The sequence below is a fragment of the Oxyura jamaicensis genome, chromosome 21 (assembly GCF_011077185.1).
Source record: "Oxyura jamaicensis isolate SHBP4307 breed ruddy duck chromosome 21, BPBGC_Ojam_1.0, whole genome shotgun sequence".
Lineage (NCBI taxonomy): Eukaryota > Metazoa > Chordata > Aves > Anseriformes > Anatidae > Oxyura > Oxyura jamaicensis.
Window position 1 is genome coordinate 6,410,801 of NC_048913.1, and position 13,248 is coordinate 6,424,048.

At 51.1% G+C, this 13,248-nt stretch overlaps 1 protein-coding gene across 1 annotated transcript; it reads left to right on the forward strand.

The window, feature by feature from the left end:
- The first annotated feature begins 637 nt into the window (after window positions 1–637).
- Window positions 638–12,116, forward strand: LOC118177193 (ATP-dependent RNA helicase DDX19B). Its single transcript, XM_035344680.1, has 12 exons — window positions 638–778; window positions 1,282–1,330; window positions 1,731–1,787; window positions 2,216–2,351; window positions 4,692–4,784; window positions 5,365–5,467; window positions 6,213–6,327; window positions 6,857–7,034; window positions 7,485–7,722; window positions 8,722–8,884; window positions 9,472–9,663; window positions 10,222–12,116. Exons 1-12 carry the CDS (start codon window positions 722–724, stop codon window positions 10,281–10,283), a joined length of 1,443 nt encoding a protein of 480 aa, XP_035200571.1. The 5' UTR covers window positions 638–721; the 3' UTR covers window positions 10,284–12,116.
- Window positions 12,117–13,248: the final 1,132 nt, after the last annotated feature.

A 13,248-nucleotide genomic window follows, 5' to 3' on the forward strand; every position in this document is an offset into this window, starting at 1 on the left:
AGGAGACTCAGACTGACCCCAGCCCCACATCACGCAGGGGCCAGGATCCAGCCCACACGGGAGGCTTGGGCTGACCCCAACCCCACACAGGGGGCCAGGACCAGGCCCATACAGAAGGCTCAGGCTGACCCCAGCCCCACACCACACTACACAGGGGTCCAGGAGCCTTCCAATTCAGGGAGGCTTGGGCTGACCCCAGCCCCACACCGCATCACACAGGGGGCCAGGACCCCTCCCGTACAGGGAGGCTCAGACTGACTTCATCCCCACATCACAAAGGGGTCCGGGTCCCTGTCCATTCAGGAGGGGGGCTCGGACTGACTTCAACCCCACATCACAAAGGGCTGAGCGTATATAAGAAGCTCGGGCTCATCCCAGACCCACAGAGGAGGGTGAGGATCATTCCTGCGCAGCGATGTTCAGGCTGATCCCATCCTCACGCAGCGGGGTCAGGCCGCTGAAGGCCTGGGCAGACCCCTGCCCAACATCACATGCGGGACCAGGCCTATTCCCGCTGAGAGGCCTCGGGCCGATGCCAGCCCTCAGGAGGCCTCTCCAAGTCCGGCGTCCTCCTGAGGTGCCCCCGGAACGTCCCTGTCCCGGAACGGCGCCCGCCCTGCCCGTGTGCCTGCCGGCCGGCCCGAAGAAGCGCGGCGCAGGCGCCTTCCCCGCGCCCAGCGCCATTGCGGCTGCTGGCAGCGAGGCCCGGCCCGGCCCGGCCATGGCCACCGACTCCTGGGCCCTGGCCGTGGATGAACAGGAGGCGGCGGCGGAATCGGTGAGCGGCGGTCGGGAACCGGGGGCGGTGCGGGGCGGTGCGGGGTCGGGGCCCCGAGCGGTGCCGGAGCGGTGCAGGAGCGGTGCGGAGACGGGGCCCGGCTGCGTTGGGGGCGGCCGCAGCCTCCTCGGAGCGAGCAGGCAGCGCTGCAGAGACGCGATTTTTCCCTTTTTCCCCCCATTTTTTGGGTCGTTCGGGAGCCTCGGGAGTCGCGGGGCCGGGTCCTCAGGACGGGGGGGGCAATACATATATATTTTTTTTCCTCCTTTCTCTTCGTCCCCCCCATCCTTTCCCGTTACGGCGCGTCCAGCCACTGCCTCACCTCAGGGTCCTGCTGCCTCTCGGGCCCCACAAACGCTTCCTTTGCCCCCATTTCTGTGCCCTGTCTTTCACGCTGTCCCGGCAGCGCCACAGACCCTGCGCTGGGGATGCTCAGCCCCCGTCCCCATCCTCGCTCCTGTCCCCAGCAGGGACCTGACCCCGCTGTTTTTCCTTGCCCACAGCTCAGCAGTCTGCACCTGAAGGAGGACAAAGCCAAGCCGGACTCCAACGGTGAGTTACACTCGCTGTGGCGGTCTCACCACATTCCCGTTCGGAGCAGGAGCAGAACCCCTCAGGGACAGAGGGGAAACCCCTGAAAATGGTGGAGTCCAAGCCGAGCAACAGCCGACCGGTCAAGAAACTGCAAGAAGAAAACAAAAACCAGAAGGCTAAGATTGCTTAGCCAGTTGCAATGACTTAACTATCCACCTCTTGAGAGAGTTAGCTCTTTCTGCCTGTGTCTTGATGGCAAAATTTCGTGGTGTGTTTGCCTTGGACCAGGCACCGGCATCGATTTGGCCGTGCAGAGCAAGCTCTGCTTGGGTTTCCTGCTGCGCAGCCACAGGGCTGTTTGCTGAGCAGCTCTGCAGAATTCCAAACCTAAATCCCACTCCCCTCTCTTTGAATTCAGGTGCTGTCGTCGTCAAGGCAGACGACAATGTGGAGAAGACGGAGGATGAGGAGAAAGGTGGGTGCTGGTCGGGTGAATGCCGTGGTGAGGCGTGTGGAAAGAGAGATTTCTTTCCTAGGTACCTAAAGTAAGTCCACCTTACGTCCCCGGGTGGATGATCTTGTCTCCTGCCCCAAGGACCTAGTTGTAAATTTTCAAGCCGTTGGGTCCTGTAATAATTTGGGAGATTTCTTGGATTAGAGTGCAGAGAGGTGAGGGGACAGCAGCGTCCTCAGAGGCAGGGCTGGGTGCAGGAGCCGTTGGATAACCCCGAGCTGGAGTTTCAGAAGCAGCCAAGACGTTGCATTTCTGAAATGGCTGAAATGGGTATTTCTGGGGTTGGGTGCAGCGCGTCCTTTCCATCCGGCTGTGCCGTGCAGCATTTCAGCGGGAGCAGCGGCTGAAACAGGCCGTGACCATTTTCCCACCTCCTTTTTTTTTGACAGAGGACAGAGCCACCCAGTCCCTGCTCAACAAGCTCATCCGCAGCAACCTGGTGGACACCACCAACCAGGTAGAGGTGCTGCAGAGGGACCCCAACTCTCCCCTCTACTCCGTCAAGTCCTTCGAGGAACTGCGCCTGTAAGTGCCGTCAGCTCGGGACTGTGAGACAGGTTGTGGTGCCAGGAGCTCCTCTGCATCAAGCTGGAGAGCAGAAGGATTTAAACAGGCTCCCCTGTGGCTGTTTTGCAGCCCGTTTTTTGGCCCAAACGCTTGGGGGAAGCGTTGTTGAGCTCAGCAGGGGCAGTGCTGACTTGTTCTGAGGAGCCTGTGAGAACAGACGCGAGTCTGGAGCCGACCAGATGGTTGTGGTCTCTCCTCGTGCCCTGTTAGATTTCCTGGCTACCTTAAACACTAAAAAGTGCATAGGCTGCTGGTTTAAGTTGCTGCAAATTTGTCGTTAAGAAATGAGCATATCACGTGTCGTGTTATTGAAATGCAAGGAGAATTATTTCATCTTGGTGCCTTGGGAAGGCCTTCACCTGAAACGAGCTCCTTTTACGCCCTGGTTGCCTTCTATAATCAGCTCGAGCCACGCTATTCTGGATTTTAACGGGTGATTTTTGGTGGAGCTTGCGTGCGGTCGGTGCGAGGGGCTGAGCAGAGGGAGGGCTGTCCTTCCACGGCCACCACCGCCAAGTTAGTTCCCTGCAGGCTCTCCAGCCAGCGCTGGGACGCTCAGAGTCCACCTTCCTGCGATGTGCCTGTTCTTTGGGCGTGCAGGGAAACGGGAAATTCATTCTACTGGCAGAGGTGACGAGCACAACCACCTCCTGTTCCCGTTCTTGGGTTATTTGGGAAGATCCAGCAGCGAACAGCGCAAGGGGAGAGTGCTCGTCTTCCCTCTGCGGTTATCTGGGTTTCCAGTGGCGTCAGGGACGTTCGTGGCTGAATGTCTCCCAAAAACCTGAGAGCCTGTGGTGCCCTTTAGACTAATTCCCATCTTTCAGAAGGCAAACAGTCCACGGGAGTTAATGACAGGGGCAAGCGGACTAATTGAGTCATTGTAAGTCTGTGTATCCTTGGCAACTGTAGCGGAGCCGGGCTCTGTCCTTGCTGCTGAGCGGCACAAGGTTATGTTTCAAAGGGCTTTTGTTCGAGCCATCCCCTGAAAGTAATACCAGCTTTTTAAAAAGCGTGTTGTGCTGAGTGGGGAGTGCTTAACAGGAGGAAACGGTGGGCAGGAAAAGCGTTACCTGCCTGGAGTGGAAAGCGCTCGCTTCTCCACACCGCTGACAGCACTCCAGTGAGTCGGCAGTAAGGGTCTGCTGACACCATGACCTGGATTTTAGGTTGTTCTTGAATCTCCTTGGCTGCATAAGCACCAGCTGAGACTAGAAAGCTCCCTCGCAGAAAGAGCAGTGTGTTTGAGGACTAGCGACAGAGGCCGCTTTGTCTGATACTCGAGTCTTCGAGGAGCGATCGTTTTGGTGCTGAGATCTGAGGAGGGATTGCCCTAAAGGACAGGATTAGTGGTCTCTACCCCACGATCCCTGGGATTGTCTGAAAAGCTGCTTTAGAACATGCGAGAAGCCCAGCAGAAGCCTCTGGAGCTGCGAAACCAAGTTTTCCGTGCAGTGTGAAAGGCAGGCGTGCAGGTTGACTTAGTAAATCGAGGTGGTTTGGGGTTTTTTTGTGAAGCTTCTGTTCCAAGCAGCGCTTGGGGAGTTTTAGGTTGGATGTTAGGAAGAACTTCTTTACCGAAAGGGTTGTTAGACATTGGAACGGGCTGCCCAGGGAAGTGGTGGAGTCACCATCCCTGGAGGTCTTTAAAAGATGTTTAGATGTAGAGCTTAGGGATATGGTTTAGTGGGGACTGTTAGTGTTAGGTCAGAGGTTGGACTTGATGATCTTGAGGTCTCTTCCAACCTAGAAATTCTGTGATTCTGTGTGCTCTCCCTTGCTGCTGCAGCGTCCCGGTGCCTGTCACACTCACCAGTGCGATCACACTGGGCCCGCAGAGCCTGGCAGCTCTGGGTCCGGTTGGAAGGTTTTTTTCTCTCCTTTTTTGTCCACAAATGAAAACCGAATGGATTTTAATAGGCTGTGGCATTCAGCTTTCAGAATAGCAGCGTGGTGCTGCTTCTGTATCTGAGTGGGAAACGTGAGCTTTTTTGGCATTCCTGTTCAGCTGGAGAAGTACCTAGATTTCCATGGGTAACAAGGTGTGAACAGGGAAGTCCTTTCTGATACACCCCCACAGCTTCACAGCACTTAGGAGGGTAACTTTCTCAAAAGCAAACAAACAACAAGGTCCCGTGGCTGGAATAATGGTTAGAGGCACCTGGTGGTATCGTGCTGACCTCAGTGAGATGAGCGCCGAGCAACCCTTGTTCGGTTCTTCCAAAATGCTGCCTGCTGGGATGCTTCCCTCGAAGGGGTTTGAAGGCAAACCCTAAAAGCAAACCTCTCTGTTTTCAGGAAACCGCAGCTCCTGCAAGGAGTTTATGCCATGGGCTTCAACAGACCATCAAAAATCCAAGAGAACGCCCTGCCCATGATGCTTGCCGAACCGTACGTACACGCCTCTTGCTGCTCCCTGTCTGTAGAGGAAGGGGTTGAAAGATCTGCTGTGCCATGGGATGGGAGGGTGGTGAAGGGCTCCCCGGCCCCAGTATTTCTGTTGTGACAGCTGCCTTGGGTTTTTCCTTTGCCTAGGGCTGCTACTGGTAAATCCAGGGAGAAATAAAGCTGCTAGGGAGCACGGCTCCAGCAGTCCGGGCTGGGTGGGGGTAGCTGAGGTGCTGCATCGTCTGCTGGGCAGGCTTTCCTCTGCACCCCTGAGCAGTAAGGTGTGAAGTATTGAAACACCAGGGGGGAGATGTGCTTAATGGAAAAGTCCTGCCAGAGAACAGCAGTTTTTCTCCAAAATCTCCATAACTGGGAGGTCACTTGGGCTGAAAGAGAGTTGGCAGAGGGCAGAAACCAACCTCTGCCCCACAGTGGGCACCCACACAGCACGGCGATGCGTCTAAAAGCTGTTGAAATGGTTTAAGCCTCCCCTCGCTGCATTGCCTTTGTCATCTGGCATCGCTGGGCGGCTCGTTCGGTTGGGTTCACGCTGGTGTTTAACTCTGCTGTGTTGTTGCTGCAGCCCACAAAACATGATCGCGCAGTCTCAGTCTGGTACTGGCAAGACGGCTGCCTTCGTCCTCGCCATGCTCAGCCGCATCGAACCCGCGAACAAGTACCCACAGGTAACTTTTCTGGTTCTGTGGGGCTTGGGGTGGCGCAGGGCCACCTCGTGAGGAGGCTGGGCTTCTCTTGGGACCTCTGAGAGCAAATTCCCGGCTTGCTGAACCTGTCCCTACAGTGCTCTTTCTGTAAAGCACTCAGCAGCAGCTGGCAGCGTGGGGAGCCTTCAGATGTGGATTTTAGCCAGCAGCTTGCTCCCGACGCTCCCTCCCTTCTGTTGCTCAGGATGCCGTTGTCCTGTGAGCAGTTATCATCCTGGGAGGAAGTAAATCAGAGAAACGCTGCAGGCTGAGAGCGGTTGAGGAAGTGTAATTTGGGACGGAAGAGAAGACAGCTGCCTTCTTCCATAGGGCAGACAGTGCCTGGAAAGGGACTTTTTAAACTCAGCGTCCTCAGAAGATAGTTGAGCTCTGTTACCATGTCCAGGAGTCTTTCCTTAAAAAATGCTGTTCATATAGGTGGTAGATTCCTTGTTACTACTATCCGTGCTTGTCCCCGAGCAGACAATCTGTATTCTCAGGTCTTAAAAAGCAGAACGGAACACAGCAAGCCAGTTGCCAGGTGACTGTAGTACATAACCTCCTTGCCATAGTTTCAGAACACAGAACTGGATAGGTTTTCACAACCAGGTCAGCTCCTTGCATGTTTGCCCTCTGTAGTGTTCGAATTAGGGTTTTTGAAAGCAGGTGTTGTAGTGTTGCCCAGGGCATTGGTCGTCTGACACTCCTTATTCCTCTGTCCCTCCAGTGTTTGTGCCTTTCCCCAACATACGAGCTGGCACTTCAAACGGGAAAAGTGATCGAACAGATGGGAAAGTTCTACCCAGAGCTGAAGCTTGCGTATGCTGTGCGAGGCAACAAATGTGAGTAAGGTGAAACACCACCAACAGGCTGCAAAAGTGGGGGGGCAATACAGCACGGGAACATAACGCTTTTAAAACATGCCAATCAGCCAGCTGGGCTTTGTATTAGAGGTGAGCACTGCCGAGTCCTGTTGTCACCAGGTCTGTACTGAACACAGATTTGAAGTCCCTTAGAGGGTGGCACTGGGGCAGTGATGAATATTTTTGGCTTTACCACGATTTCTTCCTTAACGCAATCTCAGCTAAATACGAGTTGCACTGAGCTGTTCCGGATGGCTCGTGCAGTCTGGAGATGCGATCTAACAGCTGAGTTAAAAGAATTGTGCTGGCTGTTAAATCTTTGAAGCTGGAATGAAGCAGTGGGTCCTGTGTGCTTCACACACTCACTGTCTCACCTGTGAGGGGACCTGTAGCACTAGGACAGCTGACCTGTCAGCTACGTGTACCGTAGAGCAGTCAAATGGTGAAATTGGCTCGTTCAGAGGGGGAGAGAGCCACCTTGCGAACGATCTCCTTTGTGTCTTGGCAGTGGAGAGAGGTCACAAGATCTCTGAGCAGATTGTAATCGGCACGCCTGGCACTTTGCTGGACTGGTGCTCCAAGCTGAAATTCATAGACCCCAAGAAAATCAAAGTGTTCGTCTTAGACGAGGCTGATGTGATGATAGCAACCCAGGGCCATCAGGATCAGAGCATTCGCATTCAGAGGTAAGGACTCGGTGAACATTGCCTTGGGTAGGGAGGCAACTATTTCTTCCTCCGAATGACAGCTGCTTTGTAACGTCGGGACAGTGGGGCCGCGTTCTTGGCCGGTGTCTTTCCTGAGAAAGCAACAAGATTAAAACGATACATTTAGCTGTAATCCTAACGGCTAGTAGAGGCAGAATGTCAGGGGATGACAAGCAGTTTAATTTTCTCGGAGAATAAAACATCTGTCCCTGGAGTAAGGCTTATTCATTTTTAAGAATGTGAGTCTGGATGTCTCCGTTCCACGTGGGAACGATCGGGTGTTGGTGAGAAAAGCACGAGCCTTTGCTGCCGTGGAAATAGCTCTGAGGATATTGTTCTGCCTTGCCTGGGGCATGAAATCCCATCAGGGTGTCACGGGGCCACGGTGTTGTTGCGTGGGGACCCTGCCCACTTTGCTTTCTCTTGCAGGATGCTCCCCAGGAACTGCCAGATGCTTCTGTTCTCAGCCACTTTTGAGGATTCTGTGTGGAAGTTTGCTCAAAAGATGGTTCCTGACCCAAACATTATCAAACTGAAGCGAGAAGAGGAGACCCTGGACACTATTAAGCAGTACTATGTGCTGTGCAATAACAGAGATGAGAAGTTCCAGGCTCTCTGTAATATCTATGGCGCTATCACCATTGCGCAGGCCATGATCTTCTGCCATGTGAGTCCTTTTGGGGAATGTTAGTCCTAAGAACCCTGGTAGAACCCTGTCAGTGCTAAAAATCTGGCCATTTTTTTTTTCTAAAGGTAACCAAGGAGACAGATTGTTCTCTTCTTTGGCTTTTCTGGCTCCTTCTTTGAGTGAAATCCCGATTTCACTCAAAGAAATGGCCAATCCACAATGGCCATTTTTATTCCTGAAGTCTTCTGAAGCGAAGCTCAGAGTAATGCAGCCTTTTCCAAAACAATATTGGTCAGAACTAGAGAAAAAATAAAAGTGAGGTTGGAAGGTGGATAAAACTAGGGCAGAGAGAGGGATGGGAAAGTCTTGAGGTTTATCTGATACACGGTTTTTCCTGGGGCCATTTTCCCTCTGGTAATTGGCTGTTATACAGCTGGGATCTCTCCAGGAATTATTCCGAGGCTTTTTCTGTTTTATGGAAGATGCTCTTAGAAAAACAGTGCAGATAGCACCAGCTGAGCCCACAAAGCTTGCTCGGATAGGATAAAACCTGCATTTGGAGACTGCTGCAACAATTTGCTTTAAAGCTATCTTGAGGTGTCAGACACAACCAGAGCTTGGAAAAACAACACTGGAAATGGTTTAATTCATCACGGTGTAGAGCCTCTGTTGGGCTTCACAGCTTCATTCTGCCCAAAGCCTGTCGCTTTCAAGCTGAGTAGTTTTGTTTTCTTGACAATGGTCCTGAGACTTTGGTGCACATATGTAATGCCAGTCTCCTCATAGGGTGAGCACCAAAAAATCATGTACTTCCCTTAAAGAGGGGTTCCTGCGGTGGCAGATGCATGTTTTCCTATGTCTGATACGAGCTGGGAGCCCAGATTGCGACAGGGAGGGCATTCAGCAACCATTTCCTTGTGAAACATCAAAACCGAGCAGCCGTGGAACTTCCAGTCTAACCAAGAGAGGCTTTTCCATGTCCTATAACATTAAAACTTCCTCCCCAAAACACCCCTCTTCTCTCTCTTTGTGTTTCAGACTCGGAAGACGGCCAGCTGGCTGGCGGCAGAGCTCTCGAAGGAAGGCCACCAGGTGGCATTGCTCAGTGGAGAAATGATGGTGGAGCAGCGAGCCGCCGTCATAGAGCGCTTCCGAGAGGGCAAAGAGAAGGTGCTGGTGACCACGAACGTCTGTGCCAGAGGTAGGGCGGGCAGGAGCGGTGTTTTATTATAAGATGAAGTACTGCTCAGCAGCTTGCGTGGACAAACAAGGTTCCATAAAGCAATTCCTGGACTTCTGGGCTGCTGCCTGGGTCTGTGCACGTAAAGGTGGCTGTGGGCAAACACAGGGCTCCTTGTCGGCTTCCTGCAGCTTGAGAGGAAAACGTCCATCCCGTGACGTTCGTATGTTGCTGGTGCCATATCTAGCTTGTACTGCTGACCCTAAACGTTTAAAACAAAAAAAAACGTTTCCCTGTTTCCAAAACAGGGAAATCTGAAACTACCCAACTCCAGCAGGAATTCGTATTGCAGTTCAACGTCATTTACAGTTAGCACTTGTAGGTTCTGTGTTCCTTTCCCACGTTTGGTGTTGTCTCAGAGCGTGAGACTGGTTTTTAAGTCTTTGCACAGGCTGGAGACAAGCGCACGGCAGCTATCTGAAAGCAGTTGGAAGTTCAGCTGTTGAATAACCTAGCTATTTGATAAAAAACTCAACGCAGGTTGGGCCAGAGGAGGTTGTTCCTGCTATGAAATGATTTAAATGGCATCTGATGCTTTCTTTTCCCAGGGATCGATGTAGAGCAGGTCTCTGTTGTTATCAATTTTGACCTTCCTGTGGATAAAGATGGAAATCCTGACAACGAGACCTACCTGCACCGGATCGGGCGCACGGGTCGCTTTGGCAAACGAGGACTTGCTATCAACATGGTGGATAGCAAACACAGCATGAATATTCTCAAAAGAATCCAGGAACACTTCAGTACGTACCCTCAGGCTTATTTCTCTAAAATTAGATGCTTCTGCAGAATTTTGACGTGCTGTATACTGAGCAGATCTCACTAATGAATGGTTGCTGAGCCTTAAACTGAATTCAGGAGAGCGCGAGCTGCATTTTTGCGTTGCAGTTGGCTCCAAAAGAAATATTTGGAAAAGAAACTGCACAACAAGCAGTTATTTGTTCTCATACAAGCGGGTAACGAGCTGTTACCACAAAATACTCCTTGTGAGAGCCACAGTTTTTGTAGGGCAGCATGCAGTGGGTGCCTCTCGAGTACCTAAAGGTTACTTTCAGGATTGTGAGCTGCTGCAGTGTGCGAGCAGAAATCAGTTGTCTGTTTGCTGGTTACCTGGATAGTCCTTAAAATGGAGCTGGTAACCATGAGTATTGTGGTGGGCCTTTGAGAAAAGAAAGTTTTCCGGTGTAGTTTTAAAACCTGCATGAATGTTTCATGGATAAAACTGCACTCAGGAGAACCTGAAGAAAGCATCTTTCCCTGCTCTGTGGTACGGTGCGTGACTTATTTCTCATCTTTCACAGACAAAAAGATAAACAAATTGGACACTGATGACCTGGATGAAATCGAGAAGATAACTAACTGAAGTACAGCTGTTGGAACTGTTGTGAACCCTGTTTTGGAACCTTTCCCACTACAATTATTAGTAAACAAAAATTACCTCATTTTAAAAATTGCAGTTGGACTTCAAAGTGTGCAACTATGGGGAGGAAATGTTTACAGAAGCTTTTAACATTTCTTAGTCTAGCCTTAAAATGGAAAGATCTTTTGATTCTAAGAAATAGACTTGCCAAAAATAGGCAATATATAATTATCAAAAACTAATCTGAAAAAAAAAAAAAAGCTTTATTGCTTTTAATTGGCGTAAAGTTCAGCCAAAATGTGATCAGATAAAATTCAACAGCCAAATATGTAATGGACGTGGGTTAAGAAAAGGAAAAAAACACAACAAAAAAGAAAAACCAAACCTAGGCAGCTGTTTTTTGGCTAGAAAAACTCAACCTGTACAAAATAGGATGTCATTCTCTTTGGCATTCCTCTGAGCTCTTAAGACTCATTTCTGGCTTCCTGATGGATTTGCCCAGCTTTTTTTTTTTTTGTTAAGTAAATTCTCCAAAGGATGTCTCCAGTAGGTCAGGCTCTCTAACACAGGTGCCGTGTTGCTTTCGCTGGGCGGTATTTTGTTTTACTTTGTCCTCGACTTGTTAGAATGGCCACTGCACGTCAAGCGGTGCAGTGGTGGCAGTGCGGAAGTAAGTACTCTAGAAGTTCATCTGAAGCGTTTAACCTTGCCAAACTATAGGTGGGTAGATGGGGAGGGAGGGACAGTGTGAAGGGAACTGTACTCATTGATATTCTGGCAAAAAAAAAAAAAAAAAAATCACCTCCGTAAAATTATAGCGCCCGTTGGAGTGGGGGTGAGTCACCTTCAGGCAGGTGGTGCCGGTTCTAAGATGCTGCTGCGAAGCTCTGGGTGAATCATGTACGGAACTGCTGGACTTCACTGACCAGTAACAGAACTATTTGTCTGGCTTAAAGAAATCAATAAAAATAAAATGGAAGCAGCCTGTATTGACCAAAAAAACCGTACCTTTAGAACACCAAATTTATACGGACAGGATGTTTCAGTATCAGAGTTTTGAGTTAAATTGCTCAGCCAAATTTCAGAGGGGGAGCGCCGCCGCTTTCGTCGTGCTCGTGGTGCAGACGGGCAGGGCCTCAGTCTCTTGCCCTGAGGTGATCCTCACCAGAGAAGGAATTCCTTGCGACTTCCGCGGCTTTTAGTTCGGTTGGGACCATTTTAGCGAGCACGGCTGAAAGCCCGCGGGTCGCTCCCCCAGCCTGGTTTCCAGGAGAAGGAGGCTCCTGACCTAGAACTTAGTGGTGCACCCCCCCCCCCCCCCCCCCCCCCCCGCAACGGGACATGCGTGAGCAGCCATGGGCCTGCTACTCCGTGCAGGAATCACTTCAAAACAAATGTACAAATTGTAAATTTAACTAGGAATTTACTTTGCAATTTTGGCCATCATATTCTGTTCAAAGACAGGAACATGGATCCTTTTACCAAGTAAAAAAAGGCTCGTTGAAAATGTACCTAAAATTTTAGGAAATCGTGCACCCTTTTATCAATTTGTATAAAGGCTTTAGCGGGGAAAAAAACAAAAAAAAAACTGTTAAAATTAAACTTTTTGTATTCTGGGGTGTATCTATTTTTATTCTGTTGGAAACCTATTTAACGTGGCAGGTGAGTGAGTGCTTGCGTGTAGAGTGGAAGACATGTTTCGATCACCTACTTTAGTAGTACAGCTGAATGACCTCGCGACAGCAGTGCATCGGGTGGAATTGTCACGGGAAGCTGCTGCTGCTCCTGTGTGCTGTTTCTAATGTACTTTTAATTGGAATAAAGAACACATACCGAGCGCTGCCTCAGCTCCTTTCTTGCTTGGACGCCTTCTTCTTGCTTAAAAGCCTCGGGTAAGGAGGGGCGCAGCCAGGAGGCCGGCTGGGTTTTCAGTGTCTGGCTTTCTCAGAGCAGATTTGGTGGGGAATTTCTGGAATTCTTCGGGTGAAAACAAGGCAGCTGCCCACCAGGCGTCGTTAAACGCTGCCAGACCCTGACTGAAGTCGGGCGAAGGCCGTTCTTTCCCCGCAGCGCTTCTTGTGCTGCCGTTCCATCTCCCACACGTGGGAAGGGAGGAGGGGGAGCAACGGGGCAGCGAGGTGTTTTCCCTGCACGGCGTTTGCCTAGAGGGAGACTTGATGTGTTTTTTAGAGAAAATAATTAAACTACGCTTTGGAGGTGCTGCCTAAGTTCGTTAGAGGACCAGGCTGTCTCGCTCAGCTCCCTGTGAGATGGAGGCATGTGGGAGGAACGTCCTCCAGCCGCAGGACTGCTCCGCGGGGGCCACGCTGCTCTCACTGTGGTGCTTTCTGCAGAGCTGGGCGGTGCTCGCTGGTTTTTGGGTCCGTAGCGGCAGGGGGATGGCGCAGGGCCGCGATCTGGTGCGCAGCAGAGGACGGGAGGCGCAAGCTGGTGGGGTGGGGGCAGCAGCCAGCAGCTGCCACAAGGTGAACGTCTGATCTTGGAGCCCTCCGAGGTGTTGACGTGCAGCTGCCGGGCATTTCTTTGTTTAAGGCGATGCTAAACTTGCAGAAAAAAAAAAATCACTTTCAGTTCCAGAGAAATCATTTTCAGTTCAAACGTTAGCCAAAAAAAAGGTTTTATTAATTTCACTCACACACTACGAAAAGACTCTGAAACCAGAAGCAGCGCAATATACACAAAGTCAGGTGCCAGTCCCTGCGTGCTGACGCTAGGTTGCTGTTCTCCCTGCGGCCATCGCTCGCGGTACCACCAAATCCACGCTTTTAAAGCTGGTCTAAGCGTGATAACGCGGCGCCTGCTCACCTTTCCTGCACAACAGTCCTCTTCCCGACAGCAAGACTGGTGATTGTACCGATGCACATATCCTGACGTAAACAACCTTGGGTTTACCTCACAACCTTCGAACCGTGGGGCTAGCTGTCCGTTTTTTTTTTTTAATTACTGC

Excerpts from the sequence above, each read along its gene's own strand:
- LOC118177193 (XM_035344680.1), top strand. The coding sequence starts at position 722 with ATGGCCACCGACTCCTGGGCCCTGGCCGTGGATGAACAGGAGGCGGCG. Across the intron at positions 1,331-1,730 it reads AGCCAAGCCGGACTCCAACG|GTGCTGTCGTCGTCAAGGCA; the intron begins GTGAGTTACACT and ends CTTTGAATTCAG. Across the intron at positions 5,468-6,212 it reads CCGCGAACAAGTACCCACAG|TGTTTGTGCCTTTCCCCAAC; the intron begins GTAACTTTTCTG and ends CTGTCCCTCCAG.